At 42.4% G+C, this 17,530-nt stretch overlaps 2 protein-coding genes across 2 annotated transcripts; both read right to left on the bottom strand.

The window, feature by feature from the left end:
- Window positions 1-253: 253 nt before the first annotated feature.
- Window positions 254-2,225, bottom strand: LOC123327262. The gene is made up of 2 exons (XM_044923212.1): window positions 1,186-2,225; window positions 254-1,119 (listed from the first exon to the last, which is right to left on the bottom strand). The coding sequence occupies exons 1-2, from the start codon at window positions 1,583-1,585 to the stop codon at window positions 1,115-1,117; spliced, it is 405 nt and encodes a 134-aa protein (XP_044779147.1). The 5' UTR covers window positions 1,586-2,225; the 3' UTR covers window positions 254-1,114.
- A 10,107-nt stretch (window positions 2,226-12,332) lies between these two features.
- LOC27209256 lies at window positions 12,333-12,995 on the bottom strand. Its single transcript, XM_016184712.3, has 2 exons — window positions 12,919-12,995; window positions 12,333-12,832 (listed from the first exon to the last, which is right to left on the bottom strand). The coding sequence occupies exon 2, from the start codon at window positions 12,592-12,594 to the stop codon at window positions 12,463-12,465; it is 132 nt and encodes a 43-aa protein (XP_016034062.1). The 5' UTR covers window positions 12,595-12,832; window positions 12,919-12,995; the 3' UTR covers window positions 12,333-12,462.
- Window positions 12,996-17,530: the final 4,535 nt, after the last annotated feature.

Below are 17,530 nucleotides of genomic sequence, written 5' to 3'. Positions count from 1 at the left end.
ACTGGCGTCGGACGATCTTAGACAACATTGGCCAAAACCAAAAAAAAAAAAAGCGAATCAGAAACTACAACTCAACTGGGCAGCCGAGAAGTGGGGATCTCGGAGTACGAAGTGTGGATGGAGCCGCAGCTCGGGGCGATTTACACCGCGTTACGCGTCCAACTCGGTGACTCGGATAGTGGGATAGTCTTGTCTGGTGACGATGAACTGCAAAGTGGGATTGGGATTGGTAGCCTGGGCTGACTTCTGCTTCTGCTTCTGTTCGCGCTTGGCGCTTTTGCTCTTTTGGCTGTTCGCTCTGCTCGCGGCTATCAATTGCCCAAAAACGTTGCACAAATTGAAACGTTTGACTATATTTGGGTCAGCTAAAGTGATCGCATTAACAAGTCAATAGGAGTTCAGCATCCTTTTAGGGCATTGCACGTCAGCCAGTCAGGATGGTGGCCACTGGCCGTACTGCCTCTCTATCTGAACTAACTCTGTGGATGTGGATGTGGCTGTGCATCTGGACGATGTCGCCGTGGTCGGGGTGTTGACACAAGCAGATTGATGTGTACTGGTTTCCCCCGCACTGGTCAACTGGACAAGCCCGGAGGTGAGCTCAGCGTGAGAACTGGGATGGTTGGTTGGGTGTGGGCCCAAGGGAGCTGCCCTCAAAATCCTGTCCACGACGACTGCATCTGGGATGGAGAGAGTTCGCTGAAAGGGAGTTGGTCCAAGGTGCACTTGATGGAATTAGAAGATTATGAATGCGGACAGTTGCCCAGGCCCATGGCGATGCTAATTGGATGTCTCAGGATGAGGAAGCTGGAATAGCTTGTGTGCAATAATAATACTACTTTAGATAAGCAACCAGAAATTGAAATGTTATTCATATTATTGATAAAAAATCAAAAGTGACTAAAATCTAAAAATATAATGAAATAGCTTTTGTATTCTCTAAATTTATATGCGTTGCATATCCTATAAACATGGGTTATTTTAGAGTTGTGCCAAGTAATGGAACCTTGCAACCTGCTAGATCATAATTCAGGATTCCTCGCACCGAACCCCCATATTAAATATGTGGAATCTCGGCGAGGAGTGCTGGCCGGCGATGTAACCTTTAAACCGTTTAATCTGACAAAGGAAATAAATAAAAGAATTAACATTTATTTTCAAGTACGCACCCAAGTATGCGCCCACCTCCTGAACCTTCTGCATCTCCGCTGCTTGGTGCAACCACCACGATGACGGCGAGATGAACCGCCGGCAGAACAGCCAACCGAAAACACAGATACACCGACACACTGCGGCAGAAAGAGCCATGTCCGAAGCATTTTTGAAACATGCGAATTGCTTGTACGTGACACGCAACTGCAAAAGAAACAACCGGCCACAAGGAGTGGATAGGATTCGGGTTCCGAATCGGCATCGTCGTCGTCGTCTTCGTCGGGATGTGGATGTGCATGTGGATCAGAGGATGCAGCAGGCACTGGCACCCAAGACGAGGCCGTAAAAACAGACGAAGACGACCATGTCCAGTCAACCACTTAGCCATGAAAGCGGTAACTACATGCAACAGATGAAGCATGCGCTGGGGCATGCAGCATCATCGGCAGCAGCAGCAGCAGCCTGGTCAAAAGCAAAAAGCCAGGCCGAGCCCCAGCCTGGCCAAGGTGAAGGTAAAAAGGTAGGCTCCAATGCAAAGGCAAAGGTAAAGGCAAAAGGTAAAGTACTTGGAATGTGGTCGAGCTGCAGCAAGGAGCAGAAGCCACGGCAGACGCGGCACGTCGCCTTGGATCACACAGAGTGAACTGCGTCGGGAACAATGAGCACAGTGGGTAAAGTGGAAGATCGTGTAAAATTTGTAGTACAGAATATTGAAAACTAATATACAAAAAATATTTAAATCTAAACAATTACCTATATTTATCTCAATCTATCTATATTAAATTATATATCCTGGAATATCGGTAGTACGTTTTTCCTTCCTGATTAACCAATCCAGCCCACTGTGCAGAGATGCTCAATGAAATTTATTTGGTGATGGTTGAGCGAAGCGTGAAGTTGACTGCCGCAGAAGCCCCGCCAAACCAGACGCTCGAACACAAAGGAGACTCCTCCTTGCGAATCCGCTGCCCTCCACTCCTCCAATGAACTCCTCCGCCTCCTTAGATTTCCCCATTCGCGATCATTTTAATCGCACAAATAATATGCCACGGCCTTAGCCAGAGTTCCAGAGTTTGCTGTGGCTCTCGAGCGGCGAGTAAAAATAAGTAAATACGAAATAATCGTTATGTGTGTTCCATATGCATTCCGGAAAAAACGTTGCGATTTGGGTAAGCTTAGACTTGAAAAATACCCTTTAAAGTTATGGTCATTATAATTTCAGAGATATATACATAAAAGGAAGCGTGGAAATAGGCATCCATTATGCTATTGTCACAATATAAGAAGTTGGTAAGACAGATTAGAACCTCACATATGAACCCATATACCCTGCCTGATTTCTGCGATCAGAAAAGAGGGCGAGAGAGCTCCCACCTTATCGCCTGGTAGAGATCAGAAAGTGTGTGACCGAAACTTTGACTTGGAATCAGGGATAAAAGTACGAGAATAAGTACGATTATATGGGGCTGCTTTGCATTTCTCGGGAATTTCTTCGGCTGGTCAACCTGTGCGCTCCGGAACAAGGGACCGCTGACCCCAATCGTCCGCTCTTTCACTTTGACACTTGTCTTGTGCGTCGGCGGTGATCGCAAGAAAATTACGCTAATTTCGCGATCCACTTACGTATTGAATGCCTTCGCTGGACGGGAACTGCAAGCCAGCATCTGGGATAATCGGCAGAGTTGAAAAGGCAATTACATGGCCTCGGACGAGTCGATTGTGGTGCTCCAATTTTCCTGCAATTTAATTGGCCTTTACACCAAACGCTTCTGCAGCAGGAGCAGCACGTCGCTCGAATCACTCAAATGTCACCATAAATTCCGCGCATGCGCACACATTGGTATGCCTATTTTTGGGATCTCTCCTCTTTCACTTGATCTTTCCCAGCAGCGCTGTGGTTCGCTCTTGTTACCACATCTACATCCACATCCTCAGTGCCACGTCTGGTGATCTTTTGTTACCACTTTACCACTGTACCATGTGGCCAGGCTGGTTGGCGCTTACAAGATGCCTATTTTGGGAGTGGCGCCATTTTATGCGCACCACTTCCACTGGCGGCTCTCATTTACGCCGCCCCAAAATGTGGGCAAGTGTGAATATCCAATTAGCGGGCTTCTGCCACAAATGGTCAGCGGACTCCCAAGTGGGTGGCAGCCAAGCGGCGGATTGCCGCACACCAAGTCCGGTTGAAAAGGCTAAATTTACATGGTTTTTTTTTAAGTTATGAGTACTTTAAAGGCATTACATAGTTAAAATAGAAACAATCTTTTTATAACAAGGCAAATTAAATAAGAAGCCAAATATTCTAGGCGATTAGAAATAAAGTTTATATGACTAGACGGAATTCCTTGACTGATATTCTTTAACTGGACACTAATTGGTCAAAATGAAAGCAGTTACAATTGTACCCAGTCCCAAAAAATCCTTTACCTACCACAAATTCAATTTTGTCTTTTTAACTCAATATTTATGTGCTGCAACTAGCTTAACTACAGTTTAAGTCAAAATTACGCTTATTAGTGGCAATCAAAACGGCGCTGCTTGACTTCAATATGGATCTCGATCAATCACCCAGCCGGAGTTGGAGGCTTAGGGACACACATCTGGAACACGCCTCCGATTGAAGGAGTGCGATTATATCATACAAATTAATGGAGGAGTGCGGGACAGGCGGAGATATGAATCGATTGGACACGTACCGCTGGCAATCATGTTTGGCAACGGCAATAGTTGCAGTTGCAATGGGGGATAGGAGAATCGAAAGTAGACCCAACAAATTTGCACGCACCAAATGCAGGTGCAAAAAACTATGCGAGCCTATTAATTAGATCAGCGGGCTTATGGGCATGCCAGCGCCATATATCTTGTTCCCGGCGTCATCATAACGCTAACTATGAGCGCCACAAAAACGAAACCCGCATCATCATCATCATCATCGTCATGATCGGCCTCGTTCAGATCCCCGGACAACGTTTGATCTTTTGCCAGCAGTGTCTACCCGAATCCCAGCCCAAAGTCGCACCACCAAACCCTGAGATGGAACCGCTTGCACCATGTGGCGCCTGGCTGGAGACGGCCAAAACGACGGCGTTAGATGGCGCCTGTTCGGACCACTAACCGAACCAAATGGGCATCGAAGGTGGTTGTAAAACTGTTTCACATGTGGCTGATACCACATAGTATCTCTCTTTTTGGGGCCGGTTAATTGAGCTATCTATTTAGTTATTACATCTGCACGAAGATGATATGTTTGCTTAGGCTAGTTTAAGAACAACAAATTATTAAAGTGCATTTATTGATTAATAGTGTTTTGGTTATATGAAATACTATCACAATTTATATATCTCCATTAATTTAACAAATGTGAGTAATCATTTGCTTAAATTTCTTTTTTGATTGTTACAGGTTGGTAGGTCTTCTACTTAATGTCAGCTACGAATAGCTTAAGATAGTAAAGATCGTGATTTCTAATTAAATCACTATCGTCTACCTGCTGCGACTAGACGATAAACCAACACAAAGTATAGCAGTGATCGTAGTGGGGTAATTATTTAGCTCACGGGAAATCGTCTGGACCCCCTTCGAAGACCATTTACCACATAAACAGATGCCAAATCCTTGCCGAGAACACACAAAATAAAGTAAAAGCTTGGGGTTTATAGACATTTAATTGATCTCTTTAGAGAGTTGGAAACTTTGGCCAGTGTAAATTGCAAAGCCAACTTCATTTGCAAGGCTGGCAGAAGGTTTAAATTCGAAGTTTATGAGCTCGAAGATTTATAGTGCACAAATTAAAGGGGCTTAAAACAAGTAACCATAGTCACTCAAATTAATATGTTTAACAATTAAAAAGTTTATGGGTTTTCAACTCTTTACAATTGTTTGTTAATTGAATCATCTAAAGTAAATAGATGTTACTGCTAGCCTTTGGCTTTATTTTGTGCAATACCAAGCCCACATCGATGCTAACAAAATACTTGTATAATTCCTTTCCATTTCTACTCTCATTACGGCCAACAAAATGCCAATTATTCAGTTGGAAACGTCATTAAATGGAAATCGGTTAATAACATTAAAATATTTCGGTGTATTTCAAAAAGAATAAACTACACGGAGGCGGTGGAGTGGGATGCCAGCAAGGAGGACAAGACATTATAATGACGAACGCTTCATGTTTGTATCTTGCAGATTTCCAATTTCGAGGCCCGAGATTTCCAATTGATATTTGTCTGCCAAAGCCTGCGACTGCGGAACGGGGAATCTCCCAGGCCCAGACGCTCGGCTCATAAATTGAAAAAATAATATTTACACAAAGTAAACGCATTGAAAACAGTTTAAACAATAATCGGTAAGCGGCGATCAATAAATGCAACGAGCAACGGATGGCTCTCCATCTCCGGCCAGCTCCTTCTGCCTCCTCCAGCCATCTGCACATCTTGCCATCTTGGAGTCATCTTTCTCTTGGCGGCGGCAACTTCTCACGCAGTTGTTGTGTGGAATTTTTTTTTGCCTTGACTCATTTAAGTTTTTCTTAATTTTTCTCCTCGACAAAACCGGCGAACGCACCACCGCGTTCGTCGATATTTACTGGTTAACTTCTGGTTAACTTCTGCGTCGTTTTTCGAAAGTTCAACGTCTACAAATCTTTCAAGAAATCAAGCAATGCTTCTCCCCACCGGCTAAGTCTTTCACCTACTTTGCGTGAAAAGAACTGAAATCGAAGTTACATTCACTCAGAGAAACATTGATAATAGGTTTTGGGTAATTAATTGGGTAAATAATTGGTCTTTAGGCCAAGGGTGATAGTCATATGTGATCTGGAGTATCATGATTATTATTTTAAATATATTAGAATTCATTAAAATCTTTATTTATTTATTTATTTATTTATTTATTTATTTTGTATTCAATATATGTTTTAGTTTCTATTCATATCTGTTAGTGTTTTCAGTCGCCTCAACCTGTCCCTCTTGGACAAGCTGGTGTTTTAATTACACGCAATGTTGTGACCGGGCCAAGTCCATTGGCCAGAAGTTCCTCAAACTCCCTTTCGGGGCTCCTCCGAAAGGGGCACCTCAAGATGCACTTGCACTTGCCGGGAAGAATCCTACCATCGTTGTTGTCATCTTCTCCTCGAGTGTTGTCCCTCTTTCTTTGCGTTTAGCAATTAGAGTCCAATGAAGCGTATTCCTTATTTTTATGCATTATCGACTTTGTGCCATCAGGGAGGTTGCGGGTGTGCGATGCCAGGAAATCTCAGAAGGGTCTGGCTTTCAGGCGCTTAAAACTGCAGTTGACTGTGGTGAGTCGCCCTTTCCGGTTACCGCCAAAAGCTGATCGCAAGTATTGATCACTTGCACGCCAGTTGGGTTCTCAACAAAGGCGAAATACAGTCGACTGTCGGTAACTAGAACTACCTGATTACAGTAAAGGAATCTCATTCCTCTTCGTGATGAAGTAGATATGGTAACACTGACTATTACACACTGAGAAATGGTCACACTGGGTGTAATTCTTGCTACATTGGTCACACTGCTTGATATTCATCAAACTACTGGCTTACTTAAAGGATAAAAAGAAGAGAGGTATAATCCTTTAAAGGTTTGATGTACCGATGACCGACTGTATTTATGCGAAAAATAAAACGAACTGAAACTTGTTGACATTATTGTCGTTAATTTTAACTGGCAATGCCGGCAATGGCAAAAGCCAATGCCAGTGCTTGTAAATCCTATAAACAAATGAAAGACAAACACAGGACCGAGACGAGACGAGACAAAGCCTATCAGCCGGAGGAGTGAAGACCCGGATCGGTTCGGCTCGTCTCGGCTCGCTTTGGATTGGCTTGGATCCTTCTGAGCCGGTCACCCGTTGTCTGGGCAAATGTTAATTTTGTCTTTTGCCAGTTAAGCGTGTCGATTTTTTAATTAGTCGCATCGTCGTCCAAGTGATTTATGGTCCAGCATAGCTGGCCCAGCCGGCCAGTCGAGCAGCCACATTCTGCACTTTGAAGTATTGGCTAAGCTAATAGGCGCTAAGGAGAAGGCGCTGAAGGAGTTGCAGTCGGAGATGATGAAGTTTAAGATGGCGAGATGGATATGGTCGTGGGGCTGGGGGATTCGGGCAAAAGGTGCTGCTGGCGGGTTATGAGAGAATGTGATGTCGCTTATGGAATTTCTGCATAACCGCCGGCTCGGTTGATATAGTCAACGCGCCTTTATGGCCGAAAGCTGGAAGTTAAGAGCTAAATGCTCACAGCGAGCAAGTGCAGCTCCGGGTAATGAGCTGACATTGAACATGTTAGGCATGTTAGAATTCGCCGTTTGATGGCAGCTCAGGAATAAGCCATATCTTGTACGATTTATGCCTCAAGTGACCGGGGTCAACTATGCGTGAGTCGCCAATTAAAAAATGTGGCGCACTCAGAAAAATGTCCTTACCATGTTGCAACAAAAGATTTTCTTAATATGCCTTTAGGTGAACAAATTTAAAAATTATAGTTTAAGTGCAAAGGTTGTAGACTAAACTGACCCAAGAGCTAGATAAAGAAAGACATTTAACCACGATGACCCCCGTTTTAGTGGGGCCAAAAAAACACTGTGTTTTAATCAAGCCTAACAAAATTCTGGTCATTCCAAACTGAAACAAGCACAGCAGGAGTTCCAGTTCCAGCCAGTGGATCATGTTCGAAAACACAACTCCAGCGCATAGCACCCAAGCTCAAAACTCGCAAAAAGAATCCGCAAATCAGAGCTCCTAACCATATTTGCCAAACTTAACGATTGCATCAACATTTTTGCGCTCACTCGTTATAGTTTTCATCGGGGGTCTTATGACAATGTCTTGTCCGCGGAATGCATTAAATGCACTCACGCAGTCCGTTGAGCGATTTTAATTCAGTGAAAACCATTTGATGGAATTTCGACAGGGAATTTGGAATGACCAAACAAACACCTTCTGGCTCCATCTTAACACATCGTAAACAACCCGCCGAGAAACTAGTCGCTACATAAATCAAACTGCAGCTGCTGAACCCGGGCCAAGACCTTTACTCTCACTTTTCCCCGTTCCAGCTGATCCGTCCGAATAAAAGGCGGAAACAAGAAGCGCGGGCGTATCTAAACATGTCCGGCATTAATATGCAAATCGATGGACCCATCATAAAACGAGGTAGAAACACACACCGAAACATCTTCGATATGTGTCACTGTGCCGATGTGCGTGAGTGTGTCCCTCCGACTTGGCTAACAAAGTGGTAAGAGCCAGTTCCGGGATGCAAGAAGCCGCCTAGAGGGGAGTGCGTGATGATAGTGGTAAAATACAATAAAGTTATTGGTATTACATTACTGAAACTGATTGAAATATTGTTAAGCTTCTGGAAATTAAAATATAGGCTGAGAGAAATAATTTAAAAGAAAGAATAGTTTTTAAACAGTATCTTTAAATAAATTCAGGTATAGTGTGATTCGATTAAATAATCACGGCACTAAATCCCAAATTTGTTTCCAATATAAGAACAATAGTTCATAACCACTTTAGGTTAGGATAACGATCCAAAGAACAGGTAGAGTGGTCAATAGGATTATATTCATTTTCTTGGTTAATAACAAGATTTTTAAACATTAAGATGAAATACCCAATTACACAATTTCTGTTGCCTATCACGCTATCATCTCTATACAAAGACCTGCCGGCATTCGAAAAGCAAAGCGGACCGGACCAAACCAAACCGAACCGAACTGCCCCATCAGCGACAGCATCTTAAGCTCATTTGTCACATAAAAATCATATATGTAATTTGCTTGACATCCAAAAGTGGACACCGAACGTCACGCGCCGGTGCAGCAAAACGCCTCCATATTGGTGTAGGCTTTTGGCCAAGAGAAAGGTTCCGAACGGGGAAGGGAGCATGGAGCAGGCCGCGGAGAGCTGGAGGCTGGGAGCGTTCACGGCGATGATGATGGCATCCAGAGGCGTCCAGCTTCAATCTCGGCGGCGCATGCGTTTTGGTGTCGCGTCGAGTAAGCGTTTCCTTAAATTAGCTGCACTTTGGAGGCACCATTATGTGCCGCTCGCCCAGGCACTTGATGCGGTGTCGTCGTGGACTTGGACTCGCTCCTGAGAGCCGTCATCTTCGTCATCATGGCCATTTTTGGGTGGGCATTAAGTGCCGGGCACTCTGATGGAGTGTTGATGCCAGCCGAGGTCAGTTGGTAAGAAATTTATGGCCCCGCAATGTTTGCATGATGCATGATACTGTGCTGCACCAGCATTTAGGTGGGCGCAATTGAGTTGGATCATAAAGTGCCACAAAAGAGAAATTACCCAGAGCCATCTCATGACTAGCTTTCTGTCAAAAGCAATTTACCTAGCTGATGGAATGAGAATATTTCGGGTAAAAATCAAGCAAATTAATCAGTTTTAGGGTGCTCCAAGAACGATATGCCATATATCGCGTGGGACTTACCAAACTAACGCTATAATGCATTGGTACAAGATACAAATTAACGACCTAGTTGTTTAGTCTTTTGATTTTCAAGATTTCAGAAAGAACATTCTTTAAGACGGCTCTGGGAATTTTACTTTCGATTGCACACTTTTGAGGGTAATTTATCTTAATTATCTGCCCATAAAGGATTTTAATGAATACTTTTGTGAAAATGATATTTCATAAGAATAGTAAACGATTTGAGATTTATATTTTTTTTAACTTTATTTTTTATTTAATTTCTTTTTGGAACTTTCAAGTACCCGACTTTTGGAATTTCTCAAGTAATAAGATTAGAGAGATAATTCAGTGTCGTAACAAATATGCTCAATCAATTATCCATCTATTTCCCACTTGACTTGCAACTTGGAACTCGGGGCAGCTTCCTCGTTGTTGCACCTGGGAGAGTGAGGATGAAGAAAAGCCAACTCTTACTCTCTGCATCCGGTTCCCAGCGAGGGGAATACCTTCGGTAGAACCGTTTAAGCAATCCATTTAAACAACGAGACACTTCAAAGCGAAGCTGCTGAATGTCTATCTGCGCTAAATGGAAAAGCCCTCAACGGCTTAGGCAAACATTTGCAATTACAATTTTAGCATATAATTGCAAACATGATAAACACTTTTATCTGCGACTGCTGTTCACTCTCGGTTCTCCACAGCAATCCGGCCATGCAATGCAATGCGATGTAATGCGAGGCCATGTCGAGGCAAACCTGGTCTGCAGTTGGGCCACTCGAGCCACTTGGACAGGAGCGAGACCAGGACCAGTCTGGCCACAACTCACGCAGCTCCAGCAGGTTAGCCCGAGCTGCCAAGAAGAAGCGTGTCGCCAATTCGTGAGGTTTACCTAGAAAAATGTCGCGACAATTGTGCCCGCAAAAAGAAAAACCAAACGGAACGAACAAAAGACAAACGACAGTAGTAGCCATTCAGAGATGAGCAACTGGCTAGAACAAAGAAAATTCAAAAAATAATACCTAAAAATAAATACTAATAAAAAAATAAAATATTTACCAATGATGAGAGATAAGTTACCGATGATTCTTCAATCTGAAAGCAAATTTACTTCAATACCTTATTTACTGAAGATTGCTATGCAAAGCATCAGTGTTTGAAAATTAATTTATAGTTAATAGATATTTCATAGATTTGTTTAAATAATTTATATTTCCCAAACGATCTTAAGCTGGTGCCTAAGTAATCCCTACTTTTAGCGGCTTCGTCTGCATTAGTCGGCCAGAGCTGAAGAAAGGCTTTGGAACTAGCGGAGTATGCAATTGAAATTGAAGAATTACGCGAAGAATGTCAGCGAACATAGTAAATGTTGTACACATGGCCCAGCCCGCTGGCAGTGGATCCCGATCTGGCCAGAGGGTCGCATACATTAAGGCCGGTTTTGCAGGACGGGATGGGGCCCATTCGCCCAGATAGATACGTACGTACTTGCAGTGCGAGGAATTGTCACTGGCGGTTAAGTGAACCACAGCTGATCGAAGGAGTCGTGAAACGAGTGGCTAGTGGTTAATGGTAGTCGGAGCATCCCCCGCCATCGGTTTTTGCCTTGATTCTGTGGCGGCATCTAAATGAACTAGAGATCAACTGGGTTTTAGTAGCCTTAGCCTCATTACGAATGGAAATGATGATGGACAATAATGACGCGACAACAGGAAGTCCAAGTCGTCGCTGCAATGCCGACGACAAGTCGTCAACTTAGCTCGATGCCCCTCCATTTTTCCCGCTCCATGGGATTGCGATCCGAGCTGAATGAACGCGAACTCAAACTGGAACTGGGCTAGTGCATCGTTAAATTGATTTGTGTGTGATCCGATCCGCACAACTAGTTTCCAATGCCTGAGAAAGCTCGGCCTGTTCTGCCGGCCACAAAAAACGAAATAGCTTCTGTTACAATATTTGTTTGAACATTTCAGAAATGCCACTTAAATGCCAGACTTCAGTTTCAGCAGCGCGCTTCCGTTTATGGTAAGTTCTTGGCCTTATCATTGTCATAAGAGAGTTGTTAAGAATCCGGCCAATGTTAATGAGATGGGAATAAATCAAGCTTTATGGCACTGAAACGCCGACCTGTACCAGCAAATCCCCCTTTGCCGGTCCAGCAAATGAAGCTACAAATTTACGACAATTCGAAAATTGGCAGCCGTGGGGAACGGTTTTATTCCATTGCCGGGATTGTCATAATTTCGACAGGCCGGCAATGGGAAAATGCAGCCAACACCCGCAACTTTCGGCCGCTGGTACCGTTTTCGACCAACTCGCCCTGTCCGCCTGGCAATAGAAATTAAAGTTAACAAATTTCCGACAATGTTTGGACAGTTTTGCAACAAAACAGGCAACAAAAAAGCCAGAACAAAGCTGCAACAACAGCCGATGACGCCGAGTACCGTAATTGTGGCTCTTTCGGGTTCTTTTGTCCGCATTCAAAGTTGTCAGATAAATGGGGAATAACCAGGAGAGAGCGATTGCACAAGCGGAAGGAGGATAAATACACTTAAAACAATGCCAAAGGATTGGAAATCCTAGTGAAATATAAGGGAAACCTATCGAGGTTTCAAGATTGTGTTCTGAATGTAGTACACACAAACTTTTAATACTAGTCTTTATTCATAAGAGTAGAACAGTTTTTTTTATTTTCCAAAGAACTATCTTCTTCATAAAGAACATAATTCCTGGTGTTTTTATTATTATTATGTTTAAATTTATATAATTCAGTTAAAAAAGGTTAATATTTAAAAGCTACATTGATCTAAGCTTTATAGCACTTGTATCTACAATTCAAGCTAACAGTTTTAACAAAATATTTCCTAGTGCAGTCCTATTAAAGATCGCTTAGCTGACAATGCAACTCCTTGGTAGCCGGACCAGCTTCCTTCCATCAGCCAACGCAGACGCCCCAAAGGCCTAAAAGTTGCCGCCAACTTGCAATTGCCAAACATTTCTGCCCCGTCGTCCACTCCTGGCCCTTCCTCTTTTTTTTCGCGGATTTCTTTGGGATTCGGCGGATTGCAGGAGGAGTCTCTTTGACTTCGAGCTGCGAATGTGTGTAAAGTTAAGTTGTCGTCGCCGTTGTTCGATGAATCGTGATTTTGTCAATTGGGGCTCAAATTTTTTGTGCTCGGGTTCCTTTGTGAATGTGGAAATGTGGCACGTTGGCTTGGTAATGGGAAACGTTGTCTGGGTGTGGGAAAGGCAATTAGAGCGATGGAAAGTGCCGTCTAGTTCTAAATCGAATGGGAATGGAGCATGAGGAATCCACTTACAAATGCACCATTCTCCACGTTAGATTTTGGGTTCTTGGCTTTAGTGTAGAAAAGAGAACTGGGTCGGTTTAAGTTATTGGCTTGCCTACTCACTGCATTTAATTCTACTGCTAGAGTATACTCTAAATTTAGATTAGTCTAATAATAATTGGTAAGATTAGCTTTCTATGTTTGAATGAAAAAATCCTGCAATGATGTCCTATGGGAAGTAATATATATGCACATAGAGCCATTTTCCACTTTAAATCGATACTAAAATGCATAAAACTTGCATTTTTACAACTTCTTAAATCTGACACACAAAACCATCGACAAAATCGTGGCAAACTGTTGGCTTAAGCAAACAGAACTGTGACTGTCGGAAGGCGAGATCAGAAATCAAATATTGAAGAGCTATGGTTAAAGTGAAGAGACCGAAGACATAAGTTAACACTTTTTGGAGGAACTCTGAAATTAAGCAGCGATCGGATCTCTCGCACTTGGCCAGAATGATCACTGATCACATACAAACGGAACGGCTTTCGGTTTGTTTGCCTTTGACAAACAGAAAGGCAAAAGGGAGAACAGAAACGAATCCCAAATAAATCAACACATGCCACAAATGTATAAAAGATGTGAAGGCACCTCGTCGACTGCGGCTGTATGCCTCATAATCATATTGATGTATTACAATAGTTTGTGGAAATACCAACTGCACTCGGCACTCTTTCAGTTGTAAAAAGCGCTCGTAAAACCAACAGAAACATGGCTGAGAACGCGCCCATAAGATACAAAGGCCAAATGAGCTTGGGGAATAAGGAAAGCCCGGCCAGAATGTCGTGGCCGACAGATAAATAATGGAAATGCATACTAATTAAATGGTGAGAATTCCGTTGAGTCTGCGCCTTCTAAGCTCTGCCTAATTATTTGCACTCCAGAGATCTCAGATTGCATCGCCTCTTGTTTATGTATGTCTCATCATCAGAGCTGGTTTCATCGTTATCAGCATCCCAACAAGATGTTAATTATGATGGAGATGAATGTGTGTCTAATTGTGTGTGTCAATATATTTGGGGATTTCGTTTTTTACATTTTTAACATTTCCACTTTAATTGATTCCAATGAGACGATAATTACCGGAGAAAAGCAAAAGGCAACATCGACGAAACCGATATTAATGAAATGATTTTTCATAATTAATGAAATTTAATGCAGACCCAGAAAATCAACGTTCGGCTCTCAGCGCCGAACAGAAGTTCCCACATCATTAATAAAGAGCAAAGCCCAAGCGAAGAGACACACACGATGTGGCCCCTTGGCGCTACCAAAAGCTGAAATTCAAACGAACTCGAGCAGCAGATACAGAGTTACAAATGTATCTACAAGTCGACAAATTATGCAGTGACAAGCAAGCGCAACGTTCCGACTTGGTGATTCCTTCTTATCGCTGGCTTGTTCTTTCTGGGGTTGCCTTGATTTTTGTCTTTTGGTGAAAATAAATTATAAACAGTTTGGAAATGAAATCCAACGTTTTGTCCGCTGTCCGTTTAGTGGAAATTTATTGGCCGGGAATGTTAGGGCGCTACCTGAACGAAGACTTTGATCTACGGCCAGATTAAGCTGCTCCATGCCCCCTCAGCAGCTTCACACTCTATTAGCTGCAGCTGAGCTGCCACTTTTCTATCGAACGGTTGCATCTTAAATACTTTATCGATCTCATTTGCATAGTCCACAAAATAGATAAAGCCTATATCTACTGAGCTTCTTCAGTTGGCTTGCCTCGAAATGTTCTCAGCTCATAAAACTCCATAGTGAATCATAGTCAGTCCATGGCTCCTCCTCCTCCGGTTTCCCAGTCCCAGGGACTCAAACACTCCAGACCCGAAGCTCCAAACTCTGTGGCTTGCCTGCATTTCATTTGTTGTGTAATTCCCCTCAATGTACTTTGGATGCCACGGATTTCTTGTCTTCGCTTTTGAATTTGATTCTTGATTTTATGTCAGTTTATTTATGATAAGATGACCTTTTTTCTCCTTTTTTCCTCCGGCTTCGTCTTTCCCCCGATCTTCTTTTTTTATTATTTTGTTTTGGACCCTTGCCAAAAAAGAAGGAGTTTTGTATCTCTAGTTCTCACTCAGTCTCGCTGCATGAATGAATGGATGAATGAAGCTCATTAAATTATGGATCACTTATGTGAGGGGCTGGGAATATGCATGGAAAAGATATTGAAATATGAGTAGGATGCACTGGGAGATGTGAAGGGGAATCAAGGGTTAATAAACATCAGATATATCTAGAAAAGGATACATCATTAATGGGGCTATTTATCAATGAACATTCTCTCTCGATTGCAAGTCATGAGTGGTTAAATATTTATATCGCTTATAATAATGTTCGAAAATATTTGTATTACTTGCATTTTGTATCTATTTAGCTAGCATTTTCTCGCACTGCACGATTTATATATCCCCGAATAAAACGCTTCTTCGAGCAAGTACAAAGCTACAATTTCCGATCATGAGACGGCCAAGACCATTCAAATCCTCGAGCAACCTCGGCTTACTATTTTGGATTTCGAATCGGAGCGGAGATTTGTGTGCTGCTTGTTGCTTTGGCTTCTTTTTTTTACAGCAGATTTTCAAGATCAACAACGCAGCGTCACGAGAAGAGATGAAAAGCGAGATCTTTTATGGCGATTAGTGCAAGACAATGAATGCACGATGGATTCGAAAAAACTGACAACACAGAAACAGACGAAAATAAAAATAAAAATACAAAAAAAAAAAGAAAAAACTAAAAAGAACATTTTCAAACCGGAGTGACAGAGACGGCGACAGGCCAACAAGAATGAGAACAAGAACACTAAGTTGTTGATCTTTTTTCTTACTTTGGTTATATTTCGTTTTATGAGAATTGAGCCAAACAATTTTCAACGCGCTCAGACAAAGGCATAAATGTCTGGGACACTTCATTCCATCTTTTATATATCTTCCATTTTTTACGGGCTTTTTAAGGCAATATTACTGTCAACGAGTGTTCGCATTGCTTGTGTGTATCCAAACATAATTGAAATGCCTCCTCAATGGGTTAATTTGGTGTGGAGCAAGGGGCTAACGTAAACACAATTAGGTGCCAAAAAAGCAAGAGAAAAAAAGAAAGAACCGAGCGAAGATCCCCACTTATGGGCATCTCCACACGGGCCAAGATGAAATGACAAAATCTAGAGTAAACCAACTTGATAAACAAACAAAGTGGACGATCATCGATGATGGGGTCTGTTTGCAGCCCAAGTGTGTGCGACGCGGCCTAACAAAATATTGTCTTAGTGCATTTTAATGGTCTAAACCCTCGAGATCATCGGCCCGATGCATCTTTGCCGCAATTGTCTTTCTGGTAAGCGATACGCTCCATTTGGCTGCATTTCCCCACCTGCTGGCTTAATGACTAGCCACTTTGAATGCAAAGCCGTTGCCTAGGCTCAACAACTGCTTCTAATGCCTGGGAAGCTTTTCACTTAGTCGACCTTGCACTTTTATTAAAACGCGTATAACTAAAGGATTTCATATTTATTTTAGAATAAAGTATCTACCTTTATTTAAGTGTCTTTCATCTGCGTTTGAAGTGAGTTGCAATGCGTACTCAACGCTGCGTAGTAAGATCCTTTGTTTTTTCTAGAATGCACACACATATCCTGATTAGGTCCAGCAATATGTAGTATTTTCTCGCAGTGTAGAGTTGCTTAATTAGGCAGCTCCCAACGACGGAGTTTCGACCTGGACGCCGTCTCGTCGCTTATTTCTCCTTTAGTACCGCCGCTCAGTTAGTAAATCAGACAGATACGCACACGGCGGGCAGGCAACTTCATTAACAGCCTCTCGGGTCGGGCCGTTTAAAAAGTAGAAATAAACTATTATTTATGATTATTGTGAGAATTTCACAATGGCATGCGAGAATTTATTGTTAATGTTCTCTGCAGCTTCACTCGCCACGCAGCGCGCGTTGCGTTGAGTGCGGAGTGCGATATGTTGTAATTTCTATTAGATGCAACACAGTGGTGGTATTTTATGCACATTATTTTCTAGTTACAATGGCCGCAAATGCTGATTGGGGTTTGTATGTACATATAATAGGACATTAAATTGGAAATTGGTGTTAAAATTTAGCACTCCAGGCCAAATAAATGTAAGCCAAAGAAATGTAAGCCTTTTGATGCTTGATAATTTAATGACTTAACCAAATGAATGAATGAATCTAATGAAATGTGATAGAAGGTTTTAGATGCCCGCATTCTAAATGCAGCTTTCATATTTTAGGGATATACTTACCCTATGGGTTCCACTGTACTTCTATGTCAATAGACTCCAACAATAACAGTGAAAATACAGCGAAGAGTGTTGACAAACCAACTTTGATGTTTTTTGGGCTTACATATCCCTCTTAATTTGGCTTTTTGCCTCCGAGGAGCAAAAGCCGTAAATTTTCTTATATTAGTATGTTCTTTGCTTTCTTTCTTGGCTGATTATTGTTTGTCTGCTACAAAGCTGCAATTAAAATAGCACTTTGATGGCAATAATTGATAGGTTCCGTAGAAATTCGAGAAAATAAGCTCTTCCTTCAAAGAACATTCCTGCAA

This window comes from Drosophila simulans, chromosome 3R, assembly GCF_016746395.2.
Source record: "Drosophila simulans strain w501 chromosome 3R, Prin_Dsim_3.1, whole genome shotgun sequence".
Lineage (NCBI taxonomy): Eukaryota > Metazoa > Arthropoda > Insecta > Diptera > Drosophilidae > Drosophila > Drosophila simulans.
Note: the sequence above shows the minus strand (reverse complement) of the source record. Positions and strands in the feature narration are given on the sequence as shown.